The sequence below is a fragment of the Equus quagga genome, chromosome 3 (assembly GCF_021613505.1).
Source record: "Equus quagga isolate Etosha38 chromosome 3, UCLA_HA_Equagga_1.0, whole genome shotgun sequence".
Classification (NCBI taxonomy): domain Eukaryota; kingdom Metazoa; phylum Chordata; class Mammalia; order Perissodactyla; family Equidae; genus Equus; species Equus quagga.
In genome coordinates, this window is record NC_060269.1 from 47,569,641 (window position 1) to 47,590,286 (window position 20,646).

The 20,646-nt window shown below is 33.8% G+C and overlaps 1 protein-coding gene across 1 annotated transcript in view; it reads right to left on the minus strand.

Annotated features, from left to right (window-relative positions):
• Nucleotides 1-20,646, minus strand: part of FSTL5 (follistatin like 5) — a 710,646-nt gene that overhangs the window by 68,340 nt on the left and 621,660 nt on the right. The window contains exon 13 of the mRNA XM_046657076.1: nucleotides 13,176-13,325. Coding sequence (XP_046513032.1) covers nucleotides 13,176-13,325 — 150 coding nt within the window. The remainder of the gene's footprint in view (nucleotides 1-13,175; nucleotides 13,326-20,646) is intronic.

The window sequence follows — 20,646 nt, forward strand, 5'->3', positions numbered from 1 at the left end:
CTTATGGGGCCACCATTGGAGATGTGGTCCCGTGTTAACTGAAATGTCATTATGAAGCACATGACTGTAGTTCAATACGACAACAAAAGCAGCAATACCAAAGAGCTCATTGTTATTCAATTGTTAGGATACACTTATAAAATGATCAAACATCTTTAGATAACTTTAAATATTAGGGAACAATTTGAATGAAAATTTCCAGTTTGTCAGCTCTCATAGGGTTCTTTTCTTTTCACCAGGCCTTACGTAAGCACTATTTTACATGGCCATGTCACAATCGATAGATTATGTTAATATTCACATAAAATGGGATAAGGACTGAGACTCAGTCTTACCAGTAGTCATCCAGCCAGTGATCAGCAGGGCTGGAGCTTTACAGTCCGTGTTTCTCCCCAAGGTGGGAACCTCCTGCACATGAAAGACTATCTCTTCTAGTTCATAGTTTAATTCCTGACAATGAATACGTTGCCCTCCTTTTTATGCCTTATGTATAAAAAACATTCTTTTCGGATTTTTTTTCTCTTTTGAAAGATAGAAAGAAACCCATGGGACCCAAATACATGCAGTATCATCTGTCTAAGCAGTACAGTCCTAATGAATCATTGAGAGGCAGTAAACACCATGCTTCTGAGCATGTATTCTGAAGGCAGCTTCAAATCTTAGCATCTTCACTTAAATTACAAAATAATAATGAAAATACCTTGGGAAGTTACTAAACTTACCTGTGGCTCAGTTTCCTCTATAATAAAATGGATATAATAACACCTACTTCAGAGGGTTGTTGTGAATATTAGGTGTGGTAATAAATATAAAGAGCTTAGGGTATGCTTGGTGAATATTAAGCACTATGAAAATGCTACTAGTAGTACTATTAGGAAAACTAGTTGAACTAAAGGAATTTTAATGACAACTAGCATCATAGTGTTTTAAGGTTAGAGATGCAATACTCTCATTTAGGCAAATGAAGACTTGGAAGAGAAAGTAAATAAACACAGTCTTTGTCCTTGAAGAATTTATAAGCTACAGGGTAAAAGAAGAAATTAAAATAGCTTGATGTATGTCACAAAAGAAAAATAAAGACCAAATGCCATGAAAGCTCAGGGGAAGGAGTACGATGCAGGGTAAGGGACAAAGGGAGAAGGTGAGCCTTAAAGTAGGAACCATTTTATAAATGGGAAGACAAAGACTATTTTGTAAAGTTAACTTAGGAGAGTATCTTCCAGAAGGTGTCAGAAGGGAGCCCATGATTAATTACCTTCAAATAAATTAAGATATATGTATTTGAAAGAGGAAAATATCAAGCAATTTTCAAAACAACTTCAGAATTTGAAAAGTATCTCCTCAATGGGCTCCAAAATTTTTGAACATTTTGTCTTTTAGCATTTCAAAGGTTTGTTATTAAATTTAGTTTATTTTGATGTTTGGTTACAAAAGCTCACCAAAACTGAAAAGGACACGAAGATCAAAATGAAGAAAAGGACATCTGACATACTTTATATGGAAAAGGTTTAACTCTGAGGAAAAATCTGTCTAGAAGTTTTCAAGTGTGCAGATATAACACATTTTACAGAGGAAACGTATACATGGTTTTCAGCAACAAACTCATATAACAATGACAAAAATATTTCCAAACAACTATCTTTAGGATCATTTTACCATAACCTAATTTTCACTCAAAAAAACAGATATTTTCCCACTTATATCATGAACTTTTGAAAGGGATAAATTACGTGTGTTGGATTTTACAAAATATCTGCTAGTATACTCCGGAAATTGCTTTAAATGATCAGTAAATTTAGACCATTAGCTTTTGTAAAAGAGAAAGGCACAATTAAAGCCTGCAAGCCTCTGTGTTATAAAATAGTTTAAATGTTTCTCCACAGTTTATGAAAAGGATTGTAAAGATTCTACTATCCGTGACTGCCATCTCTCTCCTATGTCTCACATCCGCAGGAAACAAGACTGGATCTGTCTTTCAAATCCTGACCTCTGCAGCCCCTCCCTGCCACCACCATGGACAGACCCTCCATCATCTCTAAGCTCATCACATGGTTTCTAACTTCTAACTTTATGCTCATCAACTTCCTCAACATATTTGCCAGAGTGCTTTTTAAGTAACCATTAAATAAACTATGACACTAATCTGCTCAAAACATTACAGTGTCTTCTCATTTCCCTCAAAGCAAAAGCCAGAAGTCCTTACAGTGACTACCAGGCCCTAGCTGGCCTGTCAGTCCCCAGTCTTCTTTCTCCAATCCCCTCACCTACTACTTTTCCCTTGGTGTCCCCAATCCAGATTCTCTTGACCTTCTTGCTATTCATCCAACATGCCAGCCACATTTCTGCCTTTTGGAGGTCTTCCCCTAGATAGGCCAATGTTTCCTTCCACAACACCTTCTTTGCTGAGAACTCACTGTCTCAGTGAGGCCGGCGTGACCACCCTTTTTAATACTGTAATCAGCCTCTCCTTGTGAAAGTCCCCTCAGCCTTAGCTTCCAAATCCCACCTGGCCTTGCTGTACCGTTAACTTTTCCAATAGCCCTTACCCCCTTACATATTATAGAATTTACATTTTTAGTATTCTTCTTTTTCATTGTCGCCATTCAATGGATTCTAGACTCCAAAAGGGCAGGTTTTTATGTTGGTTTAGGTCAATGATATAACCTAGGCACTTAGAAGAATACCTTGTAAATAGTATTACTCAACATATAATTAATTAACCTCTAAATCTACCTAATTGGGAAAAGAAAATTGCAAAATTGAACAACATGAAAAACTTATTATTAACATCTTCATTATTTTATCTAACAAAAACAATTATACCCTTCACCAGATTTATTATGAATACAGTATTTTCCTAAATATTTTACAAATAAAAATTTTTATATAAATTTTTGTTGAGATACGTGCTATTTTATCTCTTTTGTACAGATAAAAGTCCACAGGAGACTAAGAGTACTGCTTTTATCCTCTCCTTATTGTCAAACTGCCACTTTCCTCTCAAGATGCCCTCGTGTCCGCTGTGTGTTACATCATCATCCAACACACAGATAAATTCTGACCTCCAATATTGGTTCACATGTTAAATATTTATAAAATGTAATGTAATTGCTTTTTTAAGATAAATGAAATATAACGACATCCTAGGATTCCCTTCACGCACTAGTCACCTTTCACTTCCCTTGTGCTGCATACACTCCACTTTGGAGACCACTGGCGTGCATATTATGTTATTTCTGCAGCCATCAACCATTTATCAGAAAAACCTTATAAGTTAAAAGACAATGTTTAAGAATATGTGATTGAGAAAAAGCATTGCATATAAGCTCATCTTTCACCTCAAAATTAACCCACATAGAAGACTCAATGATTACTTAGTATAAATTTGCATTTGACTACCATTATTATTTTGCCAGAAAGATCGTTCAAACTTTGCCTTGAGAAGCCTATGGAAATAAAGTTTATTTGTAGCAGGTGATTTGAACCTCGACCATAATATAACAAAGGGGATCAGTTCTGATTTATTGAATGATTCTGTAAGACTTTGTTTAAATAAAAGTTTCTGATACTATAGGTTGGAAATTACTCTCCCAAATCACAAGCATTACTATTTTGGGCACACAGTAGCCTTTGCTTGGCCTGGTGCTATTCAGATAATTAAGCTACAATACTTCTTCCAATGATTTATTGATTTATAAAACATTTTAAGAAATATCTTTCAAATAACTTATTGTGTTATTGCAACTAATTAATAGCAGTTATCTATGTATTCAGGTCGTAGAATCCATATTTTTTAATTTCCCATGGAAGTACCATTTTCCAAGTGTTACTAACTTCTTATCAGATTATTTTGTAAAAATATGTTTAAAATATACTACATAATGCAACAATAAAAGATTTTCTTTTTAAAGATTGGCACCTGAGCTAACAACTGTTGCCAATCTTCTTTTTTTTTCCTGCTTTTTTCTCCCCAAATCCCCCCACTACATAGTTGTATATTTTAGTGTGGGTCCTTCTAGTTGTGCCATGTGGGATGTCGCCTCAGCATGGCCAAATGAGCGATACCTTGTCTGCGCCAAGGATCCTAACCCTGGGCCGCCAAAGAAGAGGACATGGACTTAACCACTCGGCCATGGGGCCGGCCCCCAAAACATTTTCATTTATTGTAGTTTTATAAAGAGGTTAATAAAATACTTTTTCTTTAATACTTAAGACATTGTTTAAGGATACAACTTACTTATACTATGAGGGTATTCTTTGCTGATCTGTAAACTTTCTCTTATAATCCCAACATACCTAGTTTTATACAAATTCATCAATATTTCTTGAGAAGTTGAAACAAATACAAAAAATTTAAATTCCTGCTACACTGGTCATGGACCAGCTGTATCAGCTTCTATAAAAACGCCTTATTTTGTAAAAATGAAATACTGATAATAGTAACAAAAATACATAGAGCTGGGGGTTTAGTCTTGACACGAAGGAACAGTGAAGCTCAGCCTGTTTATCAGTCTGACAAGGAGAGTGCCAGCTGGCTAATTAAGTGAACCTAATTTAAACTAATGATGTCGATTCTCAAGATAATGTTCTAATGGCTGGAGGAGAGGGCTGATGACACTTAAGAATACTCCCGAGGTGTTACAATAAGCCACTTCTGCATCCAAGCAGAATCTGATTTTGCTCCACAGAAGACAAAATGAGGTCAGTTGTTTACTAGCTAATCTTTTGTACAGCAAAACATCACGTGCATGCCATTCTTCTAAAAACTTTAATAGTAAGAAAAGCAATAATCATTTGACGTTTAAAGCAACACCAAGCTTGTAGATTCCATTAAAAAATTGTGACCTTTTACTTTTTAAGCTGCAGATAGACATGATATTGATGTATTCACTGAAAATAAATATACCCTAATGGTAATAATTTATCACGGGGTTTGTAAAATCTTATGTTGTCAAGAAGATATTTGTTATTTTACTAATAAAATGTAATAATGTTGTTCAAATTTTTAAAATGTTTACTCCTAAAATACACATTTAATACCAATCCATACAATCAAACACTAGCAACAGAAAAAGTCGGAAAAGTGACTTCCTTGATAAGCTCAGTAGAAAACACTAGGGATATAATTTAATTGGATTGAAAAAGAAAGCTTAAAAGAATAAATTTAAATAAGTATAGTGTTCTTTCTTTTTTTTCTTATTTTTTTTTCAAGAAGAAAGCATTTTGATTTTGGAATTCCCTGTTCCATTTCTATATCCACCCTATAGAAAATTCTGTAGTATTTTCTATCATGTTTGGGAGATAAGCAAATTTTGATTATAATTAATACTATTGGTTGACTCTGTATTATATACTCAGGTTACAAAGAAATATATGAGCAGAGTTACAGCAAACAGTCAGGAAGTATAATTTCATTTGGATACAAAAAAGACTGACTTCGAATCTGGCCTCAGTAGAAAAAGTTGTCAAATTGAGAAAGGCTGCTTTAATTTTTACAAAATTAACTTTGCACTTTGCAGTTGACTTTAAGAGTGTTCTCTGCCTGTGGATATAAATAAAGCTTTAAATCACAAATAAAGTTTTTTAAATTTAGCTTTTATGAGTAGCTAGACATATTCTTTCTTTAAATAGTTTTATAACAATTTATTTGGATTATTAACTTAAAAACAGAGGGTCCAATATCTAAGTCTATAAAATCTAACTTTTACATATTGTTTTTAAATAGAAAAACCGTTGAGATGAAGCATTTTAAGTATAAAAATACAGTCATTAAGATATTCATAATTTACCTTTAAGCACATACTTTTGAGGATTAAAATTCACATGCTCTAAGGTAAAGTTAAGATGAATATAAGGATGTGTTTTTTCACCCAGCAGGTAGTAGTCTTAAGGAAATCAATATCTAAAGAGGTTCACAGACTGAAACCATATATGGTTGCAAAAAAGAGAACTTAGACAAATTCAAAGATAAAAAATTTTATTTTTTGTGTGTGTGAGGAAGATTGGTCCTGAGCTAACATCCATTGCCAATCTTCCTCTTTTTGCTTGAGGAAGATTGTCACTGAGCTAATATCTGTGCCAATCTTCCTTTATTTTATGTGGGATGCCACCACAGCTTGACTTGGCTAGCGGTGTTAGGTCCATGGGCCTCAGATCCGGATCTGCCAACCCCAGGCCACAGAAGCAGAGCACATGAATCTAACCCCTATGCCAGTGAGCCAGCCCCCAAATTTTAATTTTTTTAAAGAGAATCTTATGTGGTATAGATCTAAAATTTTAGGTTGATATTTAGAGTCAACCATAGGCCTCAAGAAGTGGTGACCCTATCAGAACAAATATTAGACTGAACGTATCCAGCACGGAAATTTTCATTTTTATAAACTAAGAAGATCTCTAAATTTCTGTAGAACAGATTGATGCAGAAGGCCCAAATCAAGAGAATGCTACTTCACTCTCCTTCTACCCAGTGAGGTATCCAGTTGCCCTTATAATTCAAATTTTTCTCCTTTTATTGACAGAAGGGTAATATTCAACTCCATCGTATACCTCTCCAGACCTCTATGAGCAACCCCATGACACAATACTGCCTCTACCTTTTTATTCCAAGGATTAAGTTCCCACATTTTTCCTACAACAGGGATGTATCTGCTATGTTATTTTTGGTTCCAACAATGGAAGGCTTCTACAGACAGTAAGGAAATAAGGCTGTTAAATGGTCCTGTGGGACAAAATGCATCAAGAGAAGGTTAAAATTTTTCTTTGATAGTAGAAAGTCTGAGAATATACAGAGACTATACCCAGAGAAGCTTTTTGTAGTTGATAGTGCCATGGAGTCAATTCTGATTCCTAGTGACTCTGTGTACAGCAGAGCAGAACCCTGCCCACTCTTTTTACACCATCCTCTTAACTTCCAGAGCTGTATCAGACAATGCTCCGCTGCTATTCATAGGGTTTCCATGGCCAATTTTCCACAAGTGGATGGCCAGGTTTCTTCCTAGTCTGTAAGCTCTGAAGAAACCTGTCCACCATGGGTGACCCTGCTGGTATTTTAAATACCAGTGGCATAGCTTTCAGCATCACAGCAACATGAAGCCACCACAGTATGACAACCAACAGGTGGGTGGTCCAGACCAGGAAACAAACCCAGGCCATTATAACAGCACTGAATCTTAATCACTAGACCACCAGGGCTGGTTTTGAGAGCAGGTGGAGGGAGTAAAATAGGAAGTCAATCACCAAGTCAATGAAGAGACATTTTTAAATTACTAGACCTTATCAAATTGCCTGCTAAAATGTTACTTTAAAATTTGGTAGACCTTTCACCCCTAAACCAATTTGGGGCAGAATATTTTTGTTTCAATACGTTTAAATCAGTTCATTTAATTATTCATAAAAGTATTCCTTTTAAATTCCTTCTTGGGTTATACATTATTAACTTACATTTTCCCTTTAATTTGTTCTTTCCCACTATGTTTTCAAAATTTACTACCATGACTTTTTCCTTAATATTTTCATAGTTCCTTTTACTCTCTGCTAGATTGTAGGTATATCTTCTTTTATTCAATTCTAATAGTGTTAATCGTGACTTTTGTCGTTGTTCTTTGTCAAAATTCCCAGAGTTTCCTTTTAATTAGTTTTTTTGAATAAATCAATTTTTATGTTTTATACATTAATTCCACTGAGTCTTTTGATCTGAACCCACAGACCTGGGCCACTGAAATGGAGCACACCAAACTTAACCACTAGGCCATGGGCCGGCCCCCCACTGTGTCTTTTTACATCTATCTTTATACTTTCCTTTTTCTGTTTATATTATTCTGATTTTCTTCACCTAAATTCTAAAATTCTCCGTTTAAATGTTTTATTTTCAGTCTATTATTTATTTTTTTAATTAAGGTAGCAAAATTCCCTCAAAACACAGCCTTACTTGGATTCAACATTTTTAATTATGATTATCAATATTACTTGATATTGATCTTTTTAAATTTACTTTGGTGCTGTTGATAGCTTAAGATTGTGTCAGAGAATCAGTATGAAATAATTTTGTTAGTGTTACTTAAGACTCAAGTTATAACCCAGCATGCGGTCATTTTCACTAAATGTTTTATTTAGTGAATGCTATGGTCTGAATATTTGTGTCCCACCAGGATTCAAATGATGAAAGCCTAACCCCTAAATGGTGATTAGGTCATAAGGATGGAGCCCTCATGAATGGGATTAGTCCTTTAACAAAAAAGACACCAGAGAGATGCCTAGCCTCTTCTACACAGTGAGATGGCACCGACTATGAACAGGAAGAGGGCCTTCACCATAAGACCACCATACTGGTACCTTGATCTTGGACTTCCAGACTCAGAACTCTGAGAAACAGATTTCTGTTGTTTATGAGCTACGCAGTCTGTTGTATTTAGTTATAGCAGCCCAAATGGACTAAGATAGTGAAAGGTTTAGTGATAATGTATAGTTAAGCATTGCTGGATGCAAAGGTCCATACACATATCTGTTAGTTCAAACATAATAATAATGTTGTTCAATTCACATATAATATTAATTTTGTCTGTTGATTTATCAGTTATAGAACTATCAAATACTTCTCACTTGGACCACACATCAATCTCTTCTAGTAGTTTGGCAATAATCACTTTCTAGAATTGTCAGCAACCATATGTTTTTATTCTCACGTTTTCTTAGTAAACTTTTTTTATCATTATCAAATAACTTTCTTTAGTTTAGTGCTTTGTGCCTGAAGTCCCTTTTAAAGTCTGATGTTATAGCTACACCAGCTTTTCGTATTGTTGTCAGTACATGCCTGCATTATCTATTACTGTCCTGAAATTTCAAATTTTATTTTTTCTTATTTTTTGGGTGTATCTCACAATCTGCATGTGGCTAGATTTTCATTATTCAGTCCAACAATTCTCTTTTCATCTTTCAGTTAGTTACACTAGTCCATTCTCAGTTACTGCAATTATGAACATATTTGACTTCATTCTATCACTTTGTTTAATTTTTTTATTTGTCCCGGTTTTTCCACTCTTATTGTTTTGTCTCTCTTCTTATTTCTCCACTATATTTATCTGTAAGTTGTTCATTGATTTTATTTTTTCATAGACAAACAATATTTCAAAACATAGATTCTTGAAATATTAATTAATATATTTAACATATGCGCAGATAATCATTATTATTTCCAGCCCCAAATAATACAAGAAATTTAAAAATATTTCAAATCAAATCATCCCTTTTCCTGCTCACATATTGTTGTACAATATTTAAACACTTTTACTGTTATTTTTGTCCTATGTTTTTACTCTTCTAAAAATTACAATCTTAAACTCAGAGAATATCCTTATTATTATCAATAGTTAACATTTTAATAGATCATATGCTTACCAATTTACTTGCTTACTTTCACATCAAATTTACTGCTCAGTTACTTTTCCTTATTCCTGAAGCAAACAGTTTTCAGTTTCAGTTCTGTTTTGATTTCTGTTGGTGATCAAGTGTATGTTTTTGTGTGTCTGACACAATAAATAAATTATGCTCTGGTTTTAGAATTATTTTTTCACTGACCATATAATATTAGAATATATTTTATTTCCAATTATTCCTTTAATAATATTATTTCACCTTATTTGGTGGCCATTATCACTTTTGAGAAAATTGCTACAGTTCTCATAGTAATTTATCTGCCATTTTAAGATCTACCTTTTGCCTTCACATTTGGTTGTGTCACGCTAATATATTTAGGTAATAACTTTTTTTTCCCATTTGAGTTTCACTGCCTTTTCTAAATCTGAGAGTTTACTATATTTTATTTTATAAATTGTAAAATAAGGAATAATATATACTGTATATATTTTATATATTCTATATAATATATACTATATATTATTCTAATATTTTATTATATTTTATACATTTTAATATAATATATTAAATTAATATATATTTTGTATATTTTTAATATATATTAATATTTTAATATGTTATTATAATATATAGTATATATTATATATATTCTATATAATATATAGAATATATAGTAAATATATTATTATATATAATATAGTATATATACTATTCTAATATATAGTATATACTATACTAATATATATTCTAATATATACTATATATTCTAGATACTATATATTCTAATATATAATGCATACTATATATTATTCTTTATTATATTATTGGAAATTATCACTCATTATCACTCATTTGACCTAAATATTAACTTTCTCCTTTTCCTTCTATTATCTCCTTCTGGAATCTCCTTCTAGAATTTATCTTTTCTACTGTGAATGAATAAAAAATGTCTGACATTTAAATACAATCATTTCTCATTATTAGCAGTAGCTGCTCTATAAAGTCACCACAAGCACTGAATTTCTGAATACTGAAGCATTATTCCTACGGGAAATATATAGTTAGGTTCCCATGAGCCTCTGGTCACAAGATTTTCATGAACTCATCAACACATAACCTTGTTTCATGTATGTTTCTGTTCAAAGACAGTTTAAAACATATTTTTCATTGACAACATTGAACTCATAGCCAAACAGCACTACAGTTCATGCCTGAATGGAGCTTCTTCTTATGCTCATCACAGCCTCTTGCATAAGCATTTCAACACTATGTTTGGGGACCATTTTAAACAGCAAAATTGCCAAGAAAAGCACAGACATGCAAAACAGATGGCACTAAATAGACCATGAAAAGAACTCTTGTTTAGATCATGAAAGCTGAAACAAGAAGACAGGGCCCCTCCATTGTTCAGTCTTAGCTGGGAACATGTATGTTGGGTGATAGATTTTTCTTCTCCCTGAGCCTGTCCCTGAATCATCACAAAAGTCCCACGAGTATTGATTTTGTGGTTCTAAATAAATTTGAGAGTAGAGGACTTTTCAAATACAGAATCAACAATGAGAATCAACCATAATCGATTTCTCTGAAGCAAAAAAAGTAAGAATAATACTAACAACAGCTACAAGCAAACAAAATGATCTCACAATTATAACATAGACTCCAAGTAGCCAGATCACACATAGCGAATACTGTATATTTCCATGTATGTAATATTCAAAATCAGGCAATACCTATTTATGGGGCTATAAATCTACAGAATGACTACCTTTGGCTAGGTAATGATTAGAAGGAGGAATAAAACACAATTATTATTATTTTAATAACAAGATCATAAGGAGAACCCATTCAGACTGAGGCCCAATTTTCTGACCTAAAAAAGTGTGAGACTTAGATTCTCATCTGAAAAATTCCACAATCATGATTATATCATAATATGATGTTTAATATTTTAACATTGCATAATGTCTTTTACACCCTCCTGGTATTTCATGCTAATTATAGGCATTTTGAAAAATAATATAATTTATGTGATTTTTACCATTCTATGAACATTTCATTATCAATATTTTTTGTTAATTTTAAATTGTACATCATTGTCTAAAGATGGAAGTTATATGAATAATAAGTGATATTAGCTTTTCTCACCTTTGAACATCTAGTAGGTAATACATATGCAGTCAGTATCGTATACTAGTTTGAAAATTGAATTTAAAGACTAGCTTGATTATTCCTGAAACATACTTCGAATTTTAACCTACTGGCTAAAGAGTCATGATAATACCAGATTGAATGCCTATAATTTGTTGGCCTATGTTGCAGCTGAAATCAAAATAAAATCAACCTGGTCAAAAATCCAGCAGTCTCAAAGACAGAAGCATAAGAAGTGAAATATACAGAAAAACCTACTCTCACATTAGATATTGGACCATTAGATTGGATATACATGAGAACTGTGTAACCTTGGAGGCATTAGAGTTTACTAATAAAACATTTATTCATGCTTTTACTCATGATTGTACAGTTCATTCTCATATTAGAAATTGGAACATCAGACTATTTATCCACTGTAAATTTGTAACCCTAGAGATACTAGAGCTTTCTAATAGAAAGACTTTTCATTATTTTATTTGTGATACCAAACACATCTCATAACAGGCAATCAATAAATGTATACAGGATGAATGGATGGATGGATAAATGGATGGATGGATAGACGGATTATTGGATGAATTCATGTAAAGCTGTTAAGGACCCTTAGAACAAGAAGTCCTAACTTTGAACATCTTAGCACTTTTTGTGGTTCTATTCAGGAATCAATATCAGAGGGACTAACAGCTACTTCAATATTCAATTTCAAGCCAATGTTGATGCCAAAAAAAACCTCTGTAAATATAAGGAATGGTTAGATTCCAGTGTCTCTCAGAAATTTTTATTGTAAACCAGGATATAGCACTTCTATATGCCAAGCTCTGCTATAAATGCTTTATATACATTAATTAATCTAATCCTTAATATAACTTTTTGAGATATGTACAGTTATTACTCCTATTTAACAGATTATTCATATCTCATAAAGCTATTGTAAGTTTGTTTCCTCTGAGCTGAGAAGCAATAGATCATAATAGTCAAGGACCCAGATCCTGGAACCAGACTGCCTAGATGCAAATCCTACACTGCTGCTTGGTTATTGCGCAACTGAATTCAAGTAGATTGTCCACGTTGGGCAGTCTTGAAAAGAGCAGGGAATGAAACATTTGGTGGCTCAAACCAGAATGGCTTTTCATAACCATGACCATGGCAATGTTTGTTAGAGATCTTTTTCTGTCATTGACCTATATGCGTGCTAGTTGTTTTACCACTATTGTGAAACCTACTGAGTTACTATTACCTAGTAAAGCCTACTATTGTCTCAGCCTTTGTTAAGATTCAAATGTGAAGGACATAATACTGTTTCTGGAATGATAACTAAGAATACCTTAATTAGCTTCTGACTGGGGCTCTCCTTGTCCTAGACAGAATAAGCAACTCTGAGGACGATTTTTGTGGAATTAGTCATGTTAGTATTATGATGTGTTCATGGAATCCAATTTCTAAAAACAAGAGATATTTGAATTTCTTCTTTAATTCATTATGCTCAAGGAGCAGAAGAAGAGAGTTTGCAGAAAATGCATATATTTTCAGTTATCCAAGTAGTGAAACAAGTTATCAATGACATTCAAATGGCAGTGCACAAGTTACCTGGTAAAGACTGTTATATTAAATGTTTTTTTAAAATAACTTTCAAAAGTAGGAATCATTCATACCTGAACCACTTTCTGGGACTGCACATCAACAATAAGGACTCTGTCCAAAGTTGGCTGCGCAGCATAAATGAACTTGTCTTTGACGTTAACAGCCGAGGCCCACACACACCTCTGAACTTCATCTCCTTCAGCTTTGGGACAGACTTCATCCTATAATTTAGAAAGTAGAAAATAAAATGAATATCTTAAATTATAACATCAGTATGGGCAGCTTATGGGTAAAATTAATGTTTGATGCTTAATTACTTTCAGCATCAAAAGTTAAATGTATACATATATACAAAAAGAGAGAGTTACATCAAATAAAACAGCATATCGTGCATACTTAAGCTTAGTAAGTGTGTATGGAAATCAATGTGGATGATCACCTTTTAAAATAAACTTCCAGTCCTTAATTACTTATTTCTAGTACGATATAGTCCTTTCACTTATTGCCACGTGTTCATAACTCAGTAACTTCAGAAATATATTATAAATCCAATGTTTCCTCCCAAATCTCCCAATCTCAGGCTTCTTTACCAGATATTAAATGTAACAGTAAAGTATATTGAGAGCTTCTCAAAACATCAGTGGTTGCCCACATCATACACCCATGGTCTTTTCAAAAGCTACCAAATTCACTGCAAATGATAGGAGTCTTCTAATTTGTGGAGAATCAGAAGCTTAGAAAACTTATAATAAGGTAGTTATTTGTAATAGTTATTTTATTTTTCAAATTGGTATCAAGATCAAATTGTACAAAATCCTTTAATGTGTGCGAGCCTTTTTATTCTGCTCCTTTACCCTAGAACTGCCTTCTGGTGGAATATTGTACAGTTTGTGCTAGATGGCCATAAATGAGGCGAAAAACACCTTCTATGTCCTCCTTTCCTGCATTTTGTCAGTAAATGAATGTTGAAGGGATACATAAGCCTTTGTGCTTAGTGCCGGCAGACACATCACAAGTAGGAGAAATGTCATTTAGTTCATTATTTTTGTTTCAGGTTTTTCTTTTATTCACTGGTCTATGGTTTTATAATTCTCTCAATTTTCTTATAGTTGGAAAAACCACTAAGAAGAAAGATGTTTTGAACTGTACATAAAATATGGGTGTAATGATAAATACTTATTATATAATGATAATGATATAACAATAAGCACTGATTCCCGTGGTTCACTTGTTTTATGATTTAGGTCTGATCTTGATTATTGATGTCTAATTTATCAAGGTGTATACTCCAGTTAGTAGCTCTTAAGCTAAATTAGAATATTCTTTTCTCTAATTCAAATGAAAACATTTTTTTCAGCAGAGATTCCATTCAGCACCTGTATTTAAAAATCATGAAACAAAATCAACAAAGCTTTTATTATCAACACCACTAAGCATCTATTTTATCTTAGATAATACTGACAGCAGATAAACCACATATGGCATTTAGTCATTAAAATGAATACCACAATGGAACACTTCTCAGGCAGCACAACCATAATAGGTGGTTTTCTTGTTTGCATAAAATTTGGAAAATAAGGTAAAAACCAGAGCTCTTCGGAATGAGCAGCTCAGTCTGCGGTCTGCTGGTTTTGTTTTCCAAACTTCCAATATGATTCAGGAAGGACCTGGAGTGTCTACTAATTTGTTTTTCCAAATAATTTTATTAGGATTACAATGGTTTATAATATTGTGTAATTTGGGGTTTACATTATTGTTTATCAATTCCTGAGTAGCCTTCACCGTGTTCACCCCCAGGAGTCTAATTTTTATCCTTCACCATACATATGTGCCCCTTTATCCCTTTTGCCCACCCTCCCAATCCCCTTCCCCTCTGGTAACCAATAATCTGTTCTTTTTATCCACGTATGTGTTATCTTCCACATATGAGTGAAATCATGCAGTATTGGTATGATGTTAAGAGTGTCTACTAATTTTTATGCTCGAGTCCAGAAGTTCCCAGGTTTAACCAGGAACGTTTAACAGCAGTGTTCTCCTCTGAACAGCACAGGTTCTTCCAGGCTTCCAGGACATAAGCGAAAAAAACCGAAATCTAAACATCCAGTGTATGCTTCTGGTAGTTCTAGAGGTATGAAATCAACTCATAGAATGTACATAATCATTCTAAGATGGCCAGCAGTGGGGTCATCCTGAGTAATGTCCACAGCATCCTTAAGCAGGCAACACACACTTGAGGGCAGAAATCTGTCTTCTGCACACACCCAGAACAGAGTTCAGGATTGTACTTTCATTCATCAATTCGCTGAAACATTGTTTTCTATGTCAAATGTTTTTCTTCAGAAGTATACTGAATATCTCTGACAAGAATATATTTTGTGAGAATCAAACACCCTATAAAATATGAACTTGAGAGGTATGAAGAGGTTGGAAATAGTGGGACCTAAGGTTGATGAAAGGCTCTGAATATAGGGAAATTGGTTACAAATTCTTCGCTGTTGTGTAAAAGCTATCAACAAACCCTGCCAAGATAAGAGAAAGTGTGAGTGACCTGCCACAGAACTGTCAGCCAAGCAACTGCTGAGCCGGGAGAATTTCCACCCCTTTGTTTGCTACAAAACTATTCAACAGTAAAATAAACAGCTCTGCTGGGAATTATTTCCTGTTTGTATGCTGTCCCCATAAGATGTCCCTGAGCAGACTCACAATCATTTTTACAAAGCCATTAAAAGTTTCTGACAATCACCCTGAATTTTCTTTGCTTCACTTTATGCTATTATTTCTGATTATAGTCTATTAGGTCCCATTTTAGAATAGCAGTCTTATTTTATCCAGGTTACATAGATTAATATTCATTTCTATAGATAGGAATTGGAGAGGAATGTTATTCACATGCATTAGGCATTTAATGGGATAAAAGAGAAGGTAAAAAATACCAGACATGCAAAATAAGATTAAGATAATACATACTGATGAGGAAAATTGTCGGGAATCATATCAAAGAGTATCATTAAGTCATTTTTTATAGAAATGTATACTAGTATTTAGAGTAAAATAAATTAATAAGATATAAATAATGAGGACGTCTCAATAAAAAAGACAGCCCTAGTTCATAATTAGATGATACGTATTTCCTATTTACTTATATATTTCCTGTGTATGTGTTATCCTCCTCCAAAATTTTAAAGGAATACAAGATATATTACTGGTGATGATGGAAGTTTTGATTTAGCAATTAAAATAGTGTTGAGGATACCTGATTTTCTAAACATAAGTAAGTCAAATAGATGGATATATACACTCATCTTCTAAGGAAGTTGGTCATTTTTATCTATTGTACTGATTAGTTATTAAAAATACTTTGCCCTCGGCCAGCCCCATGATGTAGTGGTTAGGTTCAGTGTGCTCCACTTTCGGGGCCTGGGTTCGTGGGTTCGGATCCTGCGCACAGACAGACACCACTTGTCAGTCATGCTGTGGCAGCAACACAGATATAAAATAGAGGAAGATTGACACCGATGTTAGCTCATGGTGAATCTTCCTCTGGAAAAAAAAATACTTTGCCCTCAAATATTCAAATTTCCATCTCTCCTTCCTCTTCTTCTTCATAATCCCCCCTTTAGCACATCTTCAGTCATTCATGATGAGGATGTTGTTTGTCACAAGCACCTCCATTTTCCTTGCACCCAAATCAATAAGTTTCTGTCATTATTCCCTCCTCTCATCCTTCTCTCTAATCATAGATTTGTCCACTATCTTCTGCCTTCAGAAAGACCTGCTCTACATTTAATTTACAACTTTAATTATGTCTCCAAGTATTCAAACATACACATTACCTTGTAATTTAAGAAGCAAACAATAAAACAACATTAATTGACTACATCTACTTTTCCTCCCAATCATCCACCTAATTCTCTTTCAGACTTTGAACATGCTGTCTAGAACTTTACTTCCATTTCCTGACCTTTCACTCAAAATTGTTGATACTTCAAACTGGCTTTCATGATCCTATTTTTTCCAAGAGACATGTCTTGGAAAGTCATCAGCCACCTCAGAATTTCCAATCATTTGTCTTCAGTTCTAGTTGGGAAAAAATTTTTAAGCACTTACTATGTGAAAGATATTGTGCAAAGCTATGTTTGGAAATAAACACATGAATATGAGAGAATGCTTGCTCTCAAGTTGCTTATAATTTCTGCTGTATTTGACTGTTTCAGACACTTGATTCTTTGGGAAATGTTCTTTCATTCTTGCAAGGCAAGGATTCGCAAACAACGACCCCAAGCCAAATTCATCCCACTGACTATTTTGACATGTGGCCCAGGAACTAAGAACGTTTTTTGCATTTTCTTAATGGTTGAAAAAACGTCAAAAGAAGAATACCATTTCATGACATGTAAACATTATATGGATCCAAATTTACATATGTAAAGCTTTATTGAAAATAGCCATTCATTTAAATGTTGTCTATGATTGTTTTCATGCTATAATGGCAGACAAAGACCATATGGAGTGCAAAACCAAAGATATTTACTATCTGGACTTTTCCAAATAAAATGTTGCTGATCCCTGCTCTAGGATATATCCCTATCTTAGTTATAATTTTAATCCTATTGGTTAAATTCTGTCTATAGTGGCTTCTTTATCTTCTGTTCCCTAATCTTGACTTCAGGAAAGCTAAGCCTCAGACTTTGGTTTTCTGCTCTATTTATTTTATCTTAAATTCCTCTGAGAGCACATTCATTCTTCTTGTCTTATTATTATCACGGTTAGAGGACACTCAGAGATTAATCTCTGGCTTTGTCATTCACCAGGCATTCCTCTTTTCAGAAAAACTGTTGAATGAGAAATTTCAAATAGAAACATAGGGGTCAGTCTGGTGGCATAGTGGTTAAGTTCGCACACTCGGCTTCGGTGGCCTGGGGTTTGCGAGCCCAGATCCCAGGCATAGACCTACAGACCACTCATCAAGCCAAGTTGTGGCGGCCTCCTACATCCAAAATAGACGAAGATTGGCACAGGTGTTAGCTCAGGGCCAATCTTCCTTATCAAAAAAATAAAATGAAATAAAAGAGACATAATAGAGAAAAATAAGTATACTATATTAAAGGAAGTATTAAAGGTGATTTGAAAATTAATTAGAAAATAAATTTTAAAACAGTTAAATACAAGTGCATATACATGAACACATATAGGTAGATAGGATAGGTAGATACTAGATGGATACAGACAAGGATGATACAGATAGACAGATGTTATCTATCTAGGGATAGATAAGAAGGTTTGGTTCTGTTAGGGAAGTTTAAAAAACTAAGTAGTTCTGTAAAATAACAGAAGAATTATTGGGTAGTAAAATAACAAAGAGTAAAATTGACATTAATAATCCTGCATAATCCTATATATAGAACTGAAATATTATTGATATGTAAAATAGCCTATCTTAGAGGCTTATCTATCTATAAAGAAAAGTAAATATCTGATCGGCATAATTTGGATTACAAGTGCATTATGTAATGTACATAGCTGTGAATGAAAACAAACTGGCATTAGTACTAGAAAGAAGGCAGAGGGGCTGGCCCCATGGCCGAGAGGTTAAGTTCGCGCGCTCCGCTGCAGGCGGCCCAGTGTTTCGTCGGTTCGAATCCTGGGCGCGGACATGGCACTGCTCGTCAGACCACGCTGAGGCAGCGTCCCACATGCCACAACTAGAGGAACCCACAACGAAGAATACACAACTATGTACCGGGGGGCTTTGGGGAGAAAAAGGAAAAAATAAAATCTTTAAAAAAAAAAAAAAAAAAAGAAAGAAGGCAGAAATGAGTGTGTAACAGATAAGGTGACCTCAGATGAATACACTCTCAATTTGGGCACTCAATTAGGCAGCATGGTGGAGTCACTCTGGGGTGGTTTATATGCACTCCTAGATAGGTGCTGAACTGCTGGAAATGTATATTGAGTCAAAGGAGGAAAGAGAGGGTTTGATGTTTTGATAAATATGTAAATGTAAGCATTTAAGGTTGAAAATTTATAGACATTTTATACACTTGTTTCTCTCACTGATCTAGTTAATAAATTGGTTTTAGTAGTTCTGCATTGTTGAACTTTTCTGCTTTTCTACCAATCAGGTTTTTAAGACTGGCAGGAGAGTTCCCCCACCCCGGCAGTAATTAAGAATTGGCAGGAATCAAAGAGGGCTTTTGCAAAAAGAAACAAAAAAGAAATTTAAAAGTATCTCACTCAAAATGTACAACTATAATCTTCATTGTTCTCCAACAAAGGGCCTGTCCTCCAGCTAGAATGTTTGCATCAAAATTTCATAAAAAACCAATTATTTTCCACAGCTACTGAAGAGCACACTACACATTTTATAAATCAAAATATTTTCAATCTTTTGGCAGCCATATTTCCAACACCTACATGAGTCACCCCTAATTACCATGGGTCTTACTGATTTTTTTCTTATTTGTTTTCTTCTTGTTTTATATTTTGTGCCACATAGTTTGCCATTTAATCACATACTATCATTCTCAATTAAAATGTTAGCCTTTGCTATTCCTATATTTCTACATTTTTCAAAAATATTGGTGAAGGGTACAATATTTTCTCAGTAAATACATGTTTAAATACCATTTATCATAGCAAAAAAATTCAAGAAGTGTATATTTCTCAATCTTGATGTTAAACACTACGTCATACCACCCAGAATCATTGGGAAACTGAATTTTAGAGCAGCATTATTGAAAATATGGTTTGTGGACAGCTGTCAGTTGGCATATCATTTGTTACCAAGCTGAGAATAGTACAGAAATTGAAAATAACCATTTAGAATCTTTTTTAGAAATTTGACATTGCCATAATAGCCATGTACATGATCAGTGGATCTATCTCTCTGAACAGGATTTAGACCAGTTTGGGTGTTGTCAAACTTACCTGGAGGGTTTCATGGGGTGGAAACTACCTACTGGTTCCAATAATAGACTGAGCAAGAACCAAAGCGATTCTTTCCACAAATAGTTTAAGTACTGATTTCTAACTTTATTTTCTTTTATAGCACTCTCTCTCTCTTTAAATAGTTTTTTAATTCAAAACTGTCACAATCTGCGTCTATTGAGATAAATAAAAAGTGAATAATGGAACCCTTGAAAAAAATAGTGTTGACTTCATCAAATTTAATAGAATGTAGATAATTGTTCTCAATGAGGATTTGTTCAGTTTATCATGAATCAAGGCAAATGAAACAAAGATTCTCTTGTACTGGATTAGAATGTTTAGGCTAGGATTCCCAGGATACTTTTTACAGCCATGTGAAAATATATATAGTCAAGGATGAACTAGTTGTGAATACACTGGGTATAATGTATCCTTTTAATCTTGCTTTGTAATATTTTTTTTTAAAAAAAGACCTTACAATAATGTATTAAATGATTTAATATCAATGGCTATCTCCCTTATTGGACTATTTTCCTAAAAATGGCAATGAGGTTAAGGTATTTTCATCAATTTGTAATTGAGATCACGGCATATAACCCAAGCAGTACAACTGCT